The 18,889-nt window shown below is 39.3% G+C and overlaps 1 protein-coding gene across 1 annotated transcript; it reads right to left on the bottom strand.

The window, feature by feature from the left end:
* Positions 1-1,600: 1,600 nt before the first annotated feature.
* LOC136752668 (leucine-rich repeat flightless-interacting protein 1) lies at positions 1,601-16,872 on the bottom strand. The gene is made up of 5 exons (XM_066708177.1): positions 16,328-16,872; positions 9,473-9,541; positions 7,259-7,423; positions 5,450-5,533; positions 1,601-4,545 (listed from the first exon to the last, which is right to left on the bottom strand). The coding sequence occupies exons 1-5, from the start codon at positions 16,421-16,423 to the stop codon at positions 3,493-3,495; spliced, it is 1,467 nt and encodes a 488-aa protein (XP_066564274.1). The 5' UTR covers positions 16,424-16,872; the 3' UTR covers positions 1,601-3,492.
* Positions 16,873-18,889: the final 2,017 nt, after the last annotated feature.

Genomic DNA, 18,889 nt, shown 5'->3' with positions numbered 1-18,889 from the left:
TCACATTCCCTGGTGGTGGCGTCATCCTTCCTCCACGCGTGGGCAAGGAGAGAGCCTCTACGGCCTTGAGAGATGGGTGGCGGAGGAGATGGACAAAAGGCCCCCCGCCTCTCCTGAAGCAGATGACAGCAAGCAGCATACGTCCAGCGACAGACCGCTAGGACTGTAAGCCAAGGTCCCCGTCTGAAGCAGATGACTGCCAGCGTCAGACCAATTTAATAAATGCATATAATTAAGTTTGGACTTGCGTGCTAGTGTGCATGCGAGGACCCCTGATCAAATGGCAGTGTAAACGCAACACCACTGATTGTGATCAAATATTCCGATCCATTTGATCCAGATCAGAAATGGCAGTGTAAATGTGCCTAAGAATTATATTCTAATTGAATAGTGTCTTCTTATTGGCTCATGATGCAACACAAGATTAAACGTTCATTTAAATGTTATTATATCTGATTTGAATTTTAAGCACCTGGCAGATTAAAGAGTGGGGGAGGAATTAGAGAGAGGAGCAAATTATGTTCCTGTCTGCCACTATACATACTTGGAATGAGCAGAGAGAAGGGTCAAGTCGAAAAAGAAAGGAGAGATGAAAGCCTCGGTTCCACTGGCCTAAATGTCCGTGGCGTGCTGGACGCAGTGAAGAAATGGTTCTACTGGCCCCATGAAAGCAAAGATGTGGAGATATACTACAAGAACTGCCTTCGTTGTACAGCTCAGAAGACACTGCCCAAGAAATCTGCCCCACTTGTTAACATACGAAGTCTTGTACAACCCATGGAATTCGTGTGCATGGACTTTTTATATCTCTTGAAGGAATCAGTAAACTCCTGATCAGAACTGACCAGTTCGTGCACTATGCTCAAGCCTTCCACACCAAAGATCAATGAGCATGCACTGTGGCCAAAGTACTACAGGAAAATTATTTTGTACATTATGGGTGGCCAGCTCGATTACATTCGGATCAGGGGCAGGATTTTGAAAGCCATGTGATCAAGGAACTGCTTCAGCTGCTGGGAGTAAAACAAATCTTGAACCTCCTAAACTGCTGCTAACAGGGTCTCTGGCTTTAAGTACATGCCCTAATCCCCAGCTACTGTTTATGCAGGATCAGTTTAAATCTGGAGTTTCTCTGGCCATTCTGGGCTATTGCCTATGATTCAACATGAAGGGAACTTGGTTTTGTATAGGAAATGTAACTTGTTCCACGGTGAGAGGAAAAAAGAGGGGATGCTGCAGTAATTTAAACTGTCTGTTACTGCATTACATTCCCTTAATCAAGTATTTGCTAATGATTCAGTTGCAAAATGTATAAATTAAGAAAAAAGAAATGCCAAATGCTGTGCTCACAGCCTTATTAGCACATATTACTGCTGACCTATTGAAGGATGAAGGACAGAGCTCGGCCCCAACGATCTCTACCTGACCTCAATTCAGCACTTGATGTCAATGGGTTTATTTGTAGTTTGAGCATGTGAAATGTACAGTGAACACTATCCCCAATGAAGAGTAAACACCCAATTTCATAAAATAGTTTAAAAATTAGTCTAACTGTACAATAGAATAACAAGTCCTTTGTACATATACACACAGACACATAGAAATATAATATTTTTTAATCAGCATATCTGTAGTAAAAATACAGTTTATGCATACAATTCAAATCTAAAGATACATGTTATTTATTTTTAAACTATGCTACAAGCAGTAGTATTTTTTCACTTTTATTCTTGACTGGTCACATTGCTACAGTCAAGGTCTTTAACCCAGTGTGTTAGAAGACTCAGTACCAGCTAAGCTCAGTATAAGTGTGCTGAAGACATCCTACTGAATATGTGGATTGAGGATTTCAAGTGTGGATTGTATACACATGTGGCTAAAAACAATATTACTAAACTACAGTGTTCAGAAAATCCTGAAACAAAAATGTCAAGTGCGCTAGAGGGGTACATCCAATGAAATCCCTTTCCAAACAAAGGCTGAATCAAATTTCACAGAGCAGGACAGAGTGTGCAGCCAGATGCAAAGCTTAAAAATAAACCAGCCTTGATGCTTCAAAACATCTGACAATAACAGCCATTAGGTTCAATCCATTCTAAAGTGTCTATAGTGAATCAGTGGTCTAATTTGTGCTGTACTTTTGATCCCCAAAATCCATCACCACCAGTGTCTCATACAATCAGTAATACAGTACCTTCAATGTTGAAAAACTACAGCAGTTCAAACGGCTATTTTCCGGACAGGATTATTCTACTGTCTGGAAGGTGTGGTGACAAAGATCTCCTTTCTGCCTAACCAGTGCCGATTAGACGTGTAAATGGGGTTTAATAGATACCCCTTGACTTTAAGAAAATAAAGTGTAATAACACTAATAACAGGCTGCAAAAAGACAATGGTTAAACTATACAAGGAAAGAAAAAATTAAAAAGGAAAAAGGACTATAAAATGCACGTTCAGAGTGTTTAGAATAGAATATCCCCTTTTTTTAAATGTTTCTTGAATCTCTGCATAGAGTATCTACAGAGCCTGTGACAGGATAGTTGAAGGGTGAATTCAAGGTCATTTGTGTTTTTTGCAGCAGTAAATATAAGATTGGAGCTTGCTGTTGATCCAGTCTTAATCTACAACAGTAGGAAAAAAAAAACAACTATATAAGGCCCATTAACTATTTCCTGATGGGTAAAATAAATTAATTTGAGCCTCAAGGCTATAATATTAAAACAAGATGGAGTAAAGTGGCTATCGGTTATGCCTCAGAGGTTTAAACAAAGAGATCTTATGCAAGTGTGATAGAGTTATATGATTGAATACAGCTAACGTAGGTTTAATTTCAAGATGTATACCACAATCTTTTCACTGTACTCATACTTACAGGTCAAAGTGTTGGGAAGATGCACCCAATGAACTGCAGTCTGAATGATAACTAGCATCCTGAATACCTACTAGGATCACATTACTCCATTATGAAGCCAGCTAGGATTTTCCTTAGACCTCAGTGCTTTCCTTTCATTCAAAACCCTACAGGTTTCTGGCATGTAATGGAGCTCTTTAACAGAACATAAATTTGTCTTATAGTTCACAACATGGTGTGACTTATTTACAATACATCTGTCCCACATTACAGAATTGAAATGGAAACTAGAACAGATTCCAGTCATTCTATAATAAAGAAAGAAAGCATTTCTTAAAAGTTCTAATTAGAAAACAACAAAAAAGAATTAAAAATAAGCCAAACAGCCCCAATTTAGACTTCTCTTTCTCGTTAGAACAATACATCTATTATCCAAGTCCATAGTCTGACAGCTACTTATGAACCAGTGATGCACATACGTGTATGCAGTCACAGTTCGTGATCATAAACAGAGAAGGGTAGGTTCCTTTGCCTGGGGGAGAGGAGTATCATGTTTACGACTATGTTGCCAGAGTACAGCAAGGCAGGTCTGGCTGCTCCAGCTAATCTATTTTGTTTTTGTGAAACTCTGCCACTGAGGCTCAGGAGAGGATGCAGGACTCTGGGGTCTTGGGTTGGGAACTGTCATTTCTGCTCAGGGATTCCCGAGAGAAACTGAGGGAGCTGTCGGTCCTGGCCAAGTTCTCCTCTCCTGGTTCAGACGGGGCCGCTGCCTCACCGTGCCCGATTTCTGCTGGGGTGGCCAATTCCGAGCTGGGCTTTTCTGCATTTTGGTTTGAGGCCAGTCCAGAGGAGAACTGATTGAAAAGCTTCTCCAGTGTCTGGCGGGCCTCCGTTTTCACGGGGGTGTCTGAGTTGGAAGACTCCTGCGTTGGCCTGCTGCTCTGCTCTGTGCAAGTGTTCTGGGGACCCCTGAGGATTCGAGAGTCATCCTGGGGTTCAGTAGCGGCTTGTAATCCGGGGATAATCTTGTGGACTATCTTCTGGAACTTGGCCAAGTTGCTTTCTTGACTTTCTCCCTGGGCTTGGGCTTCTTTCCCTTTCTCAGGGTCGGAAAGGGGAGCTACCGAACCCACTGGGACTGATCCTGAATGGGAATCCACAGACACGCCTTCCCAACCTAGTGACTGTGGTTCTCGTGTGGCTCTGGTCTCCTGCTGCTCAGTCAAGGATGCACTGCCATCTGGCTCCGATGCTTCTGCTGCAGGCACCTCCTTCCCTTTGGTGAAAAAGTTGGCCAAGATTCCACCGGCAGTGGTCTCCACCCACCGGTTACCAATATCGCTCTTCTCACCCTCCCCACATGTTCCTGCTGAACTGCCATTCTCCTTTCCCATCTGCACCACCGAGTTTTTGCCCTCTGTACCTTTTGTGCTTGGTTCGCTATCCAAGCGGTTGACAGTCAACACAGGCCCAGAAGGGGCAGGCTTCCTGTGTGCTCTCCACTTCTGTACCTCTATAACCTCAACCTCTCCATCTTTGTTCTCCTCCTGCTGTGTCTGTGCTTCCCCCTCTTCCTCTTCTATGTCTTCCATTGTGTCTTCCCACCTATCTTCCGTCACATTCTCCTCTCCTTCTTGCTGTTCAGCTCCGAGACAGGTGTACACAGGCACAGCTGGGATTTGTGCATTTTCCTAAAGCAAGACATGAAAAATATAAATCTACTTTTGTAATATCTACAATAGCTATACATACAGACTCATGTGGCATACATCTCAAACATATCACTGGCGTAGAATGCATATTGATAGGTACAGCCACACCAAGCTACTAAGAGAATCCATTTAGCTGTAGTCCACAAACTTATTTTATTTCTTCAGATACAAGAGTAATAATCTGGGGATTCAACTCAAGCTCAGTCTCAACTGGCAGTTAGATTTAGTATTAATTTGGTGGCTTTGAATTTAATTCAAGATCCTAATCCTTACAGACTGCTCACCATCCTGCTGTCTTACCCTGTTCTACAGGTTGATTAGTCATGTCTTTCCACAGGTTTATTTCTCCTCTCTTGTCCTACAGTGGTGGAATGAGCTTCACATAGGCAGTAAAACTGCAGTGTCTGGACACTTTTCAATGCCTCCTAAAATGCATCCATGTAGATCACATCTTTAAACCATTCAAATCCACTCTTTTATTTAAATTTTGTTCTCTGTATTACATAGACTAAGTTAAACTGTTCCATCTATGCAGCCAGTGAGCTGATTTTTTTTTATTGAATGTCAATTTGACAAAGTGTTTTTGAAAATAGAAAAATTCGAATTGCGGATTAAATGTTCACATAAAAATTCTGAAAAACTACAAATTCAGTATTTCTATTGCGATTTCTATTTTTTCAACATTTTCACTTCACTGAAATAATGACAAGCGGAACAGTGGTTGAAGTGTGAAAGCTTTATCGGAAACATAAAATGCTCATCTGGACCCTAACGGTGGGGGAGGATGCAAATTATGAATTATGGCTTCTAATTTGTGGGCAATAGTGAGGTTTTTTTATACAATATCTTTTCACCAAAATCACCTCAAACCTTTGGTACTCACATTATTCAGCAACTCCACCTCAGTCTGCAAAGCACAGACTTGAGCCTCCAGCTGTCTCCTTTTCTCCCTCTCTCTCTCCAGCTCCTGCAGCACAAAAGTACAGGCCCATTCCACAGACTGCTCTGTTGTTGGTTTGCATCTAACATTGTCCAGATTTCACAGTTCATGGGTTCTCAAGTAGCTCAACTGGTAAAATCCTTTGTTCAGTATATAGTACGAAGTCTGAATGGTTACGGCACACAGTCTACCAAGTGCTGCTGGCTTAGATAGGTCAGTATATACTTATGTTCACATGCAACAGTGACGACTAACATATTGGGTGCCTGAAAGTCTGAGAGAGTATTTTGAAGGTAGGGTGAGTGGCATATGAATTACTATGCCCACCTGGCGAGCAGCATTTTGTCAATAAAAAGAACACATACAAGCTTTCCCCCCTCCTCACTGTGATTTACTTGTATCGAAATACCATGAGTTTAGCTCGACTGTTGCGTCTTTTTTATTTTATGCTGAACAATCAATGATTCAAGTCCACCTTCCAAGCTTCCAATGTGTCGATTTTGCCACCCGATGCGGAGCTACAAGATTGAGTTCTTAAATCAAGCCGATGAGCAGATTGTGTGCAGGATATATGATCTGTATATCATCACACACCAGGGGTTTTGGTGCTGATCTGTGCAGAATTGACACAACACCTTGACCGAAAATGTTCCTTAACTTAACATTTAAAAAAAAAAAAAAAAATACATACAAATCATGCTACCAGTTTAATTTGGGATCATTTTGGTTTCTTGTGCAATGAAGAGGGCCAGACAGTTGACAACAGAAAGCCAAAATACAGATGCCAAAAGGTATTCAGGCAAAACAATATTTATTCGGACCTGTTTGCAAATTATTAACCTTTCTTCTTTATTTAAATACCAATAAGAACTAAAACATGATTTCCATAGATTTTATTGGGATATATACTAGTGAATTATAATGTTTTGTTATTTAGATTGCATATACCGCTAGCAGGATCGGGAATAACACATGCAATCTGAGAATTTCCGGCCATGTTTTATTAATAGAACTGCAGCAACAGCGAGGACAAGATGGACACAATAAAACACAAACTACTAATTTCCAGTAGGTTAACTTGTACTATGTCAGCTACTGTACCTGCAGCACACAGCACAAGAACACAGTGTTCAGTTATAGCACCTTTGCAGGACAGAAACACTGCATCATTTGTGTTGGGTATAAGTACACCTGGAACTTATGTGGTTAGAATGTAAAGTATTAAAATCTACCAAAACTAAAATAAAGAAAATGTAGAAATGCCAAAATGTCATGTCAAAGTCCCAGAGTGGCAGCAAAACAATAATAATAATAATAATAATAATAATAATATGGACATGCTGGTGTTTCTTGCAAAAAAAATTATGTAAAACTCCCATTAGTGAAACAACTGGAGCCTATTTGATAACTTATTTTTTTATTTATTATTATTTATTTTTTTAGGGGATACAAACAGATTATACTAATTATTTTATCTAAGTACAGTAGGTTTCAAATGGAGAGGGTAAAGTATGGAGACTAGGCCCCTCATTTTTTATTGTGAACTATTATTTAGGGACTATTATTTTGCACTTTGCATGAGGAAAGAGATTCTCTTACCATAAAGGTTGGGCAGTGTATTGTATATGAAACATATATAGTATAAGACTAGTCTTCAAAACTATTTTGGCATATACCATTATCATCTGTAAGGTCTAAAATAATTACATTAGTTACATTATTTTGTCATGCATATAGCCCACCCCTACATACCATTTTGATGTCACCACCTTCTCTGTGGGCCTCAGCCAGCAGCTCTTCCACCCCATCCAGGGTGTCCCGCAAACAGTCCACCTCAAACTGCAGGGTCTCCCTCTGAAGCTCCAGGGCATGCACTGTCTGTAGGGCTTCATCATAGCTCTCTTGCAGTTCGGTCAGCTGTGGACACACACGGACACACACACACATATTACAGCCGAGATACACCTGACAGACACATACAAAAGGGTTTCAGAATCCTGAACACACTGAGTCTCCTGTTTTCTTCCAGCCAAGCTCTCAGATTTATACTTACAATTATCAAGGCCTTCAATTTACCACTTTCCCTTTTATAATATATTTTTTGCCCTCAGTACTTGGCTTCAGAAATTGCTGTATGGGTGTTGTTGCAGAGAAATTGAGCACAGAAATCTGTTTAGTCTGCCCTCAACTATTTCTCTTAAGCCTGCCTGAACAACTCTTCCTAAAGGCCATACTTACATGATATAATACACGGAGATACTTTAGAGGGTAAATGCTATTTTCAAATATCAAATTATCTTTGGAATGAAAACTAAAAGATAGTGGGATTTTAGGACTAGGTTTGGGAAATACTATTTCAAAGTGCCTACAGCCTGTTCAAATATCTGGCAAATAAGATGTAGTCTAAATAAATAAGCAGAAATATATAGCGTAACACACAATTCCTAAAAATACTAGTATTTTAGCAAGATCTTTACCATCCAGCTTGATTCCAGCTCAATTTTATCACATAAGCAACTATGAAAACTTCAAAATTGAAAACTGGATTTGTCGTCTTGGATAGTGGAAATACCATAAAATCACCAGACAGGTCTTCCCCAATGCAAGTAATTATCAAGTCAACCAAATTTTACAGTTTCATACTTCATATTCCTACTACTTTAGAGTAGTTTTCATAGACAACATAACATGTTAGGGTTTCATCTGCTTTCCAAGGAGGTTATTGAGCAGATTAATGGAGGTTAATGGAGATTTTGTGCAAGTATTTTTTCCGGTTATTATTATATGCCAAAATTAAGTCTAACGTAAAAAGTCTTTTTTATGCTAGGTACTTTTTCGTGGTGTTCTTTTGTTTATTTTGGGTACACTTTAATTTCAGTTTGTACAAAAGCAATAATATCAACGAGCAGGTTTTTGGAGGTGGCATTTATTTACTTCAGACTGCATTTATTTTTAAAGAAAGTTATTATTTACCTTGCGAAAATACTGTAACATCTGAAAACACTACAACAACATGCACTAAAACCATGATTTTGCTAACAGTGCACATGTCCCTTTAAAGGTCTAAATATTAGTAATAAGCCCCATTACTGAAATCAGTAAATGTGTTAAAAGGGGGATTCAAGTCTTATCTCCTTATGTGAAATCTGTGGTTTACTTTTTCATTTAAAAGGAATGAGCGCTGCATGATCCCCTGAATGCAAGCCTTATTAACAATCTTGGCACACTATTGATGGTTAGCCAAACTGCCTTCAAAAAAGCACTTACAAAGTTATTTGGCATAACTGCATTAATCAAAACTGTGGTACATACACCAAGGGGACTACGGCATCATACTGTACTCTTGAAAACTGAACAGCTTCATGCAACCATGTACCATGTCCTTCAACACATCCAAGGCAGTCACCCTGAGCTGCCCTTTGGTTTTAACGGTTATTGCCAATAGGAACTCAGTCCTCAGTCTAGGTTGTATGTGTACCACATTGCACACTTTTTACAATTATGTTGCATTAATAGTCCATGTGACGGTTTAGGCCATCTGAGAGAGAAGTAATTAATGCCCAACTATTATAATTACCCATTTCCTTTTTAAATGTGTAATTCTTATTTAGTATTTTTGTAATTATTTTATTATGTATATCTTTGTTAGAGGTCAGAGGTCAAGGGGGGAGATGTATAAAAGGAAGATGGTGGCTAGGGAAGTGAAGTGAAGTCCAGATCCCACATTTATATCAAAGCTGCTTATCTCGGTTTTAAGGTGTGAAATTGAACTACCTTGAACTACACTTTTTTTACGGTTAAAATATCAGTGTGTGTGTGGAACACTGCCATATCAAGTAACTTGAACGAGTCATTTTTTTTTTTTTTTTTTTATTAATAAAAGATATGACAACTCCTTCAGCTCTCTTCATCCATTTACCATTCTCTGCACATGTATAAAAGGATCATCCATACAAAAGGTCTTACCTGGCCTGTCTCCAGCCTCCTGCCCAGTCTGCTGTCTGCACGGGACAGGCGCCTTGCAGAGCCCTCAGCCTGGAAATAAGTGAAATTAAGGCTAAGAATACATGCATTCATTATTTTAAATAGACACGGATTCTTTCTACAAAGAGTTGTAAGGGTTTGGATAAAATTGCCCAACCACACAGTTGCAAAATGGACATTGGTCCTAAAAGAACAACTAGAGCAATGCGGATCCAACCCTAGCCCCAGAGAGTCAGGGTCTGACGATTTTTGTTATATCCAATAACAAATACATAATGCATTAAACTTGATGACTAAGGTATTTGCTGATTTAGGGAGACCTATAAAGTCTGTAGGATCATTACTGAACTACAGTAGTCCCTGGAATCTCAGGAATCTTAGCTGGGCAGACTAAAACTGGACTGAATCCATTTACTCTTTACAAAATATGTTTCTCAAGGTGATTCAATGTGTTCAAACTCCTGAAGGGGATGGACAAAATATCCATCCAATAGTTGACTATTCCCAAATCCCCAGTGACATGAGGTTATCAGAGAAATAAAGGTTAAGTATGATTGTGTACAGGACTGGAAATGGGCACTTCACACAAAGATGTGCGGGACGAGGAAAAATAAAAATTACCCCACTATTACATTGAACAGACTCTTTGGCTCCTGTCAAGAAATGTCTAGATGAATTCTTAGGATCGATAAGCTATAGGAAAACAAACAGGAAAGAGAGGGTAGGTACATGGCTCTCCTCTTGTTTGTAACCTAATGCAGGGAAGGCCATCACCTACTAAACCACCAAAAAGCAAATAAACCCAGTTTATTTTGCTATACCAATAGCAAAAATAATACCAAAGACTAGTCAGGCCCAGCTTTGTGGATCTCGTGAGATGCGATGACATCGAGGTGATGCAGCTGAATGGAAAATGAGTAATGAAAATCAGATTAAAAACCAGACAATGGATTTTAAATCAGGCCAAACCTGAAACGCATGCAAGAGCAAGCATTAATGAAACCAAAGCATTCTATAAACCTGTCACCACTGATCATATTGGTCATAGATGGAGAGAGACCCACTTTGATGCCTGTGGGTTTTACTCTCTGGGTCTCAGTTCACAATATAATATTGAACATTTAACACCCCACCCCTATCCCAAACATGATCACAGGATCTCTATGGCAAAGCCACAAACAAGTCTCAAAATACTAACCTTGGGTGGTTCAAACACATCCATGCTAAGAAAGCCAGAGAGTATCAGAACTAAGACAACATGCAGTTTCACCACCCATTCCTACAGATTAAACAGACATGGTGAAACTTGGAGACTGAACAGTTAGAAACTGGTTGATAGACATGGTACTGATCAGAATGGCAGACTGTTAGGTTTTTTTCAATAGGTTTTGTAGCATGAAGGCAAGCTTTAGTATTTTTAGTTTTTAATAATGATGTAAATGTACACAGGAAAAGTTTTCTTCCTCTCTGCACCGTGTCATTCACTGTGTATCGATGACACACGCTTAGAAAGATGGGTCACTGTAGTGATGGAGAGTGAGACAGAAATAGTACTGGGTGTGGGAGAAGTAGATTAGTTTTTACAAGCACCCTCCCTTGGCCTGGATTTACCAAGGGCGCAGTCACCACATAGCAAACTTAGCTCACTGCAGGCACACCCCAGGTACACCTCAGAGTGAGATTTCCCACTCTGGAAAACTCCGACTTCTTGTTTCTAAATGCTGTGCCCTGTCATTATGCATAACATTTCACTTTTCCATCAAAGTCAATCCATCCAGTCTATATATCACTTAAAATCCTACATCTGTTCTTGGTAAATATTGTATATCGCCTTTAAACATCATTCAAGGACATAGAACCTAAAATCCATATTGATAAGTGTTTCAAACAGGGTGACACTCAAATCTGTCTAACTATAGGACATTTTAGTTTCTATTTCCAATTCTAAATGGGCAATCACGAAGCCTTCCAGATCATCTCGTGACCTTGAATGTATTTAAATCCACCCCCTCTTAAATAGCCTACACCATTTTACAAATTGTTTTGTATAATGTCCTTTGGTGTGACTCTTTTAAAACCATATCAAAATCTGATTAAATTACTTTAAAAGCATTTGGCTCATCTAAGTCTTATAAACATACCGGTGTCAAAACAGAAGTGTAGTTGTTTCCAAAAAGACCTCACTTTCTTTTCAGATAAATCCTTACATCCAAGGATTATACTTTAATCCTTAATTAAATTAATTTAAGGATTATACTTGTGAAAATCTGCTTTTTCTTTTTTGACTGTCACATAGTGGTAGAGCATATCTATGTAGAATCAGTGTAGGAACATTACATTTATTTTTCTAACCAATAACAGATTAATTTATTCTGAGTTTTTGTTACTACATAAAGTCGGGAACAGTCGCACCACAGGACGTTTTCGGGTTTCTAACTGGTAAAACTCACAAAATAAGTACTTCATCTTTACTAAAATAAAGCCATATGTTAGTCCTAGTGCGTAATTCCATGTAATATGTAGGCTAATCTTTTACAACAATTAATAAAGTAGTAATTATTTTGAAAATGATAGTCTCATCTTCTACCTTAATATTTCTATCAGCTGCAGTCACGTCATCTTTCTGAACTGGTGCACTATTGACCTGCTGACTAATTTGGATAAAAGCAAAAAGGCATATGAATCACTGCTCCAGACCATGCCAAAGGAAATAATGTAGAGACTGATGTGTATTGCACATATTTTAAAATGCTTTGAGTAATGGGTCTCACAGAAAGTCTTCACATTTGTTTACTTTAGAGTATTTGGTGATTTTGGCTGGCCAATACCTAGGCAGGACACCTTGATGATGTCTCTTGAACAATAAACTAGCAGCCAGCAACTTAACAAACAGGCTCATCTCATTTAAGGAACATCAGCATTGCATGGCACACATACACTCACCTAAAGGATTATTAGGAACACCTGTTCAATTTCTCATGAATGCAATTATCTAACAAACCAATCACATGGCAGTTGCTTCAATGCATTTAGGGGTGTGGTCCTGGTCAAGACAATCTCCTGAACTCCAAACTGAATGTCTGAATGGGAAAGAAAGGTGATTTAAGCAATTTTGAGCGTGGCATGGTTGTTGGTGCCAGACGGGCCGGTCTGAGTATTTCACAATCTGCTCAGTTACTGGGATTTTCACGCACAACCATTTCTAGGGTTTACAAAGAATGGTGTGAAAAGGGAAAAACATCCAGTATGCGGCAGTCCTGTGGGCAAAAATGCCTTGTTGATGCTAGAGGTCAGAGGAGAATGGGCCGACTGATTCAAGCTGATAGAAGAGCAACTTTGACTGAAATAACCACTCGTTACAACCGAGGTATGCAGCAAAGCATTTGTGAAGCCACAACACGTACAACCTTGAGGCGGATGGGCTACAACAGCAGAAGACCCCACCGGGTACCACTCATCTCCACTACAAATAGGAAAAAGAGGCTACAATTTGCACAAGCTCACCAAAATTGGACAGTTGAAGACTGGAAAAATGTTGCCTGGTCTGATGAGTCTCGATTTCTGTTGAGACATTCAGATGGTAGAGTCAGAATTTGGCGTAAACAGAATGAGAACATGGATCCATCATGCCTTGTTACCACTGTGCAGGCTGGTGAAGGTGGTGTAATGTTTTGGGGGATGTTTTCTTGGCACACTTTAGGCCCCTTAGTGCCAATTGGGCATCGTTTAAATGCCACGGCCTACCTGAGCATTGTTTCTGACCATGTCCATCCCTTTATGACCACCATGTACCCATCCTCTGATGGCTACTTCCAGCAGGATAATGAACCATGTCACAAAGGTCGAATCATTTCAAATTGGTTTCTTGAACATGACAATGAGTTCACTGTACTAAACTGGCCCCCACAGTCACCAGATCTCAACCCAATAGAGCATCTTTGGGATGTGGTGGAACGGGAGCTTCGTGCCCTGGATGTGCATCCCACAAATCTCCATCAACTGCAAGATGCTATCCTATCAATATGGGCCAACATTTCTAAAGAATGCTTTCAGCACCTTGTTGAATCAATGCCACGTAGAATTAAGGCAGTTCTGAAGGTGAAAGGGGGTCAAACACAGTATTAGTATGGTGTTCCTAATAATCCTTTAGGTGAGTGTAGAATTAAAGAGCAGCTACATCAGGGCTGGGAAGACCTCTTTACACAAAGATTTGTAGGTGTGTGGAACAGATTAGGCAGTCACTATGAATTCTACTTCATTAGCCATCAGTAAGCGGTGACTGAACTTGGCCAAGCAAAATAGGCCTAATGGTCTCTCCTGAATCATTAAGCTAATGAGAAATTAATTCGCAGGAAAATACACATTTTTTTCAATCAGTCATTACTATAAACTACACGTAAAACAGCTTAGCTGATCAGCCTGCATTTGAATGACTAGAAAACACTGCCATCAGTTGCTGAGATCATCATAGTTCAGGATGTTAACTTATTAAAAAAAGATATACGTATTAACCTATCACAATTTTACAATAGTACAACATAATCAATAAACAATTCCAAATAGTAATCAGTGTGCTCCCATAAATGTATAATTGTTTTAATATGATTAAAAATATAGAAAATGCTGCTTGGTATTTTATTTCACACTAGTATCTAATACAGTGCTGTCTTAAACCACAGTTACCTTACAGGATATTGTTCTGGCTAATACAGTGAACACTATCTGATTGTCTTAAATGGAGCGCACAGTTAACACTTGCGGGACTAAATGAGCCACTCTGTTTTGCAGCCATATTAACTCTCTCTTACCCACAGTCCTAACATCAGTTTTTACCATTGGGGAGTTAATATGGTTATGAAGCAAGCAGCCTTTCCTATCAAGACCACCACCCTAATGAATGCTAAGGTGTTAAAAGCTTCAGCTAAAGATAATGCATCAGCAATGATGTCCCTTTTGACAGTGGTCTGCCACTCTGGTCCAGGAGATCAACAGAACCTCCTGCTGCCCATTCCAAGCCAGCACTCAGTGAGGTTATTGACCAAAATGAATCAAACTTAAGATGGTCTGTAGTCATGGAGTGAAGAGGACAGATGCCCACACATTTGATTATGAATAGGCTACATTCTGGTTCTACAGGACCACACATGGAGAGCACTGCCGTTCCCAGCTCCTGCATCCCACTAACGGTCAAAGTTTGTTATAGAAAGAGCAACAGATAATGTATTAGGAAATCCTCATTGCTTTACATTACTCATAAAATACTCACATTTTATCAGGGATCTAAATAAATGGTGGTAAATAATTGTTGTGGTCTACAAATAAAATAAAATAAGAAAATCCTTAATAACTTTGCAATACAAGTACTGGACTGCAAGTGCCTCCGTACAACAAAGAATCTAGGAAATATTGTACAGATTTAGACCTTAATCTAGAGGGGAACCACTGTCCTTTCTGTTCCAAGTGAGGAAACAATGATCAAAATGCATCTCTAAGTATCTCAAAACATAATCCTTCCAAAATAATCCTGCATCAACTTCGTTTGGAAGTTATTCAGAAACTCTTCTGGAACTTTTATAAAACCTTGCAAAAGTGGCCTGCTTCCATGGGGTATATGGCTTGCACACAGAAGCAACTCATTAGTAGGATTCATCATCATGGTCAAAGTTGACAGCTGTCCCGAAATTGCAGGCAACAGGTTATTAACCTCCACAAGTTGGGGCTAAAACGAATCGCATACAATGGTGATTGCCATTTTTGTATGTGTGTGTGTTAGCAGCCAGTCTCTCCCAGTGCCTTCTATATTGTCATCCCTGCAGTTGCTGTGTCTTAAGCATAGGTTGCTTGAAGGTGCTTTACTCAGTATTATGGTCAAACAAATGAACTTCGTAAAATACAGGTTTACTGGAACTGAGAAGTACATCAAGATTAAACACATTTGACATTCTGTTCCTGGTCTTCAATGGAACGCGTTTTGCATTCATTTCATTCCAGATTAATTGCACAAGAATAGTTTCTCCTGAAGCCGTTGGGGAGTGAACTTCAGTCGCCCTTAAACATGATGAATCTGAAACAGTGTAACGTTGGCCATTTCCTAATAAAGAAAACAAAAACAGAACTGGGACATCCCGTCGAATCCAAAAATAATATTTTCCCATATTAGGACACGACTTATCTTACAATAACAAACAATTAAATTCGTCTTTAAAAAAAAAAAAAAAGGGGGGGGGGGGAAGTGCTTTACATTGCAAAACGTTTTTCCAGAGATATGGCAGCAAGTATAATTAAGCAATGGGCTTTTTTTTTTTTTTTTTTTTAAAAAAACACTTTCAAATCGTCCTCCTTTCATGGTCTGTCATCCTGATAGTTGCTACAGCCTGGCGGTGTACTGTAGCGCAGATTTCCGCAGTTCTACGCAGATCTGCACAATCCCGCCGCTGCCATTGGCGCACACTTTCGCAGAACTGCAGGAATCTGCGCTACACGAGCGCGACCAATCTTTTGTATTGCAACTGCATTTTAAAACGTCCGTAAAAATGTCACAAATGGGTGGCCTATGCAATTTTTCTTGTTGCCATACCACGCTTAAGTTGACTGATATCAACTTACAATGAACAAAATGGTTAACTTACACTCTATATTTATTTCCTACACGTCGGCAAACACAATAGGAATAAATACACAGTAATTGAAACGGCAAGGAAACTCCTGCCTTACTTGTAACTCGTGATCATTTTGACTAACATGATGAAAAGAAAAGTTGCTTTGTGAGAAGCTGAACGAAACATGTCTCCTCTTCATTTCGGGGGGTTTAACAAGTTCAAAGAGAGCAAATCTCACCTCTTTGATGATGTGTCGCAGAGATTCGTCCTCACTCATCCCCAGAGACAGGACGCGTTTGCGGGGCGTCCCGGCTTTCTCCGCCTCGGAATACATGTTTTAAACGGCAAACGTCTCCCCCAAACAGTGTCTAAAATCCACCGACTATCCACGAAGTCCGCCGCGGGGTTTGCAAGCCTGCAGTCTCGCCCAGGCTGTGGGAGTGAGTTACTCAACAACAAGGGCGTTTTTGTCCTCCTCTCCCCGTCGCTGTGCGCGGCTGCTATTCGGTGAAGAGCAGTGATGTTAGCAATCAGGTCTACCTTTCCCCTGCCCGCGAAAGCCCAGCCTCCCTTTTCACTGCCAGAAACAATACACCTGGATTCTTTCTCTCTAAACATCCAGTTGAGCTCCTAATCTGAAGTTGTGTTGCCCTTGTCAATTGTAGGGATTCACAGATGTTGGATTTAAAAAAAGGAAGTAAACGTTCAAGTGCAAATCTAGAAAAAGAAACTCAGAGGAGTAAACAAAACAGACTCATGTGAAACATGACGTGTTCCCCACTTCGGGGTTTCCTGCCTTTGTCAAAGAGACACAAGCGCCTGCCACACAAGTATTTCTAAACCATTTTCTTATTATCTGCCCCCACAGAAGAGGTGGCATGCGTCCCACAGTCAAACAAAGCAACTGGCAAGGATGTGAGCTTGGCAATTTGTCAAAGGAAAAAGAAAAAAAGAGATGGGTACTGACACATCTCTACCAAATAAAGATGTCGGTGGAAACAGTCTTAGTCATGTAGTTGGAGTAATACAAATATGCAATAGTGCACATGCTAAAATAAAGTTTACAAACATACAAAAATTAACAAATGTACATTTTAATATATACATATATATATATATATATATATATATATATATATATATATTTTAATAATTGAACATGTAAATTGTATTAGAATACCTCAGAATTAGGGGAACTACATGGATTTCTGTTTGAAAACTCATCTTCCTCAAAACGAACTGTAACCTAGAATCCTTCTGGCATTTTCTAGAAAGGTGTTGGCAGTCATAAAAAAAAATAATGTTTTATCATAAAACAAATAACAAAGCTTTACCATGAGTGGGATTAAAATGCAGACATACACCCCCTGGAAGTCCAACACCTTAACCATAGCCTGGTTAAAACAAGAAAACAACAACAGTCTGACAATGCTGTGATTTTAGGATATTTAGGGATGTGGTTTCACAGACCCAAATCAGCACTAGTCATGGACTATGTTCTCTTTTAGATAGAGTATTCATAGATTAGACATAGACAAGGACTGTGAAACTAGCCATTAGAGTATATTTACAACTCCAATGATATATCCCCTTCAGTCACTGTGTCATTGTGTACACCTTTTTCATCAGGCATAAATGCTAAAAATGTGTTTGAAGGGCTTATTGTAAGTGTAGGAAATATGCAACCAAATTATATACTTTAGGACACATTCCTGTATTGTTTTCTTCTGGGATGTTGTAAGTTAAATTCCAGGCCAGGGATGACTCTTATTTTTTCTGTCATCCACATGCTTCTATTAAGCAATCTACTTATCAGTCAACCAGATAAATCAATGGATCTCAGCAAAAACAAAGCAGTGCATCCCTTCAGCTCCCAAAATCTCCTATTTCTGTTTCCATTCTCCACTTCTAATTTAAATCTCACTTCTCTCACTTGGCTTCTCACTGGGTCAAATGAGGGTTCCAGACAGTATCCCAGGGACTGGATCCTCCAATCCAATAGGTAAAGAGGGCAGATCCAAATCAATGGATATTATGCTCCACTCTCTACCTCAGCAATTGCCAATCCTGGACCTGGAGGGCCATTAACCAGCAGGTTTTCCAGCTCTAGTTAAATCGCTGTCACTCTCAAATCAGGGAAAACAATAAGTAGTTGAATTATAGTGCACAGGTGAAAGCAAAAAACTGAAAATGCTGCTGCTCTGCATGGCCACATTTGGCCCTACCTTATTATCCTAATCTTTTAAAACATCAGGAAGTTCTATACACTCCAAACAGCACTTCAAGTTCAGTTCTTGTAATTTATACAGAGAAATATGAAGAAACCTTAGCAAAAACCAATTGAGAAGTTTGCATCTCCAATTAGTATAAATGGATTCATTTGGAGTTTTAATATTTTCCTCTCTGTGACTTTGTTTAGTTAAGTTTATATGAATCACTATCCACTGACAAATCTGAGATGATTATTTTTGATCTACAATTTGTTTTATGAAATCAATGTACCTATATTTCTTTTAGTATCAGCCAAGCTGTTTTAACATAAGTTAACCAAAGTAAGGTAGTGTTTGGTATTATGGACTGGACAGGACAGGGAGTTATTTACTATCAGAAATAGAAGCCAGAACAATGCTTTAATATATATATTAAGCAGGATTTCAACTTGCCTATTGACACTTCATTGGATTTCAATTCCAACAACTTAAGCACTCGGCTACCATGGCTACCTAAGCAATTCTCTGAAGAAAAAAAATAAGGAATTTAACAACAAAGTCATAAGTGCTAAATAAATTGTATGTTTATG

This window comes from Amia ocellicauda, chromosome 7 (genome assembly GCF_036373705.1).
Source record: "Amia ocellicauda isolate fAmiCal2 chromosome 7, fAmiCal2.hap1, whole genome shotgun sequence".
NCBI classification, from domain to species: Eukaryota; Metazoa; Chordata; class Actinopteri; order Amiiformes; family Amiidae; genus Amia; species Amia ocellicauda.
The sequence above is the reverse complement of the archived record's forward strand: the minus strand, read 5'-3'. Positions and strand labels throughout refer to the sequence as shown.

Coding starts and splice junctions, on each gene's coding strand:
- LOC136752668 (XM_066708177.1), bottom strand. CDS start 16,423: ATGTATTCCGAGGCGGAGAAAGCCGGGACGCCCCGCAAACGCGTCCTG. Junction 9,542..16,327: donor TGCGACACATCATCAAAGAG/GTGAGATTTGCT, acceptor ACTTATTTCCAG/GCTGAGGGCTCTGCAAGGCG. Junction 7,424..9,472: donor GGAGGCTGGAGACAGGCCAG/GTAAGACCTTTT, acceptor GTGTGTCCACAG/CTGACCGAACTGCAAGAGAG.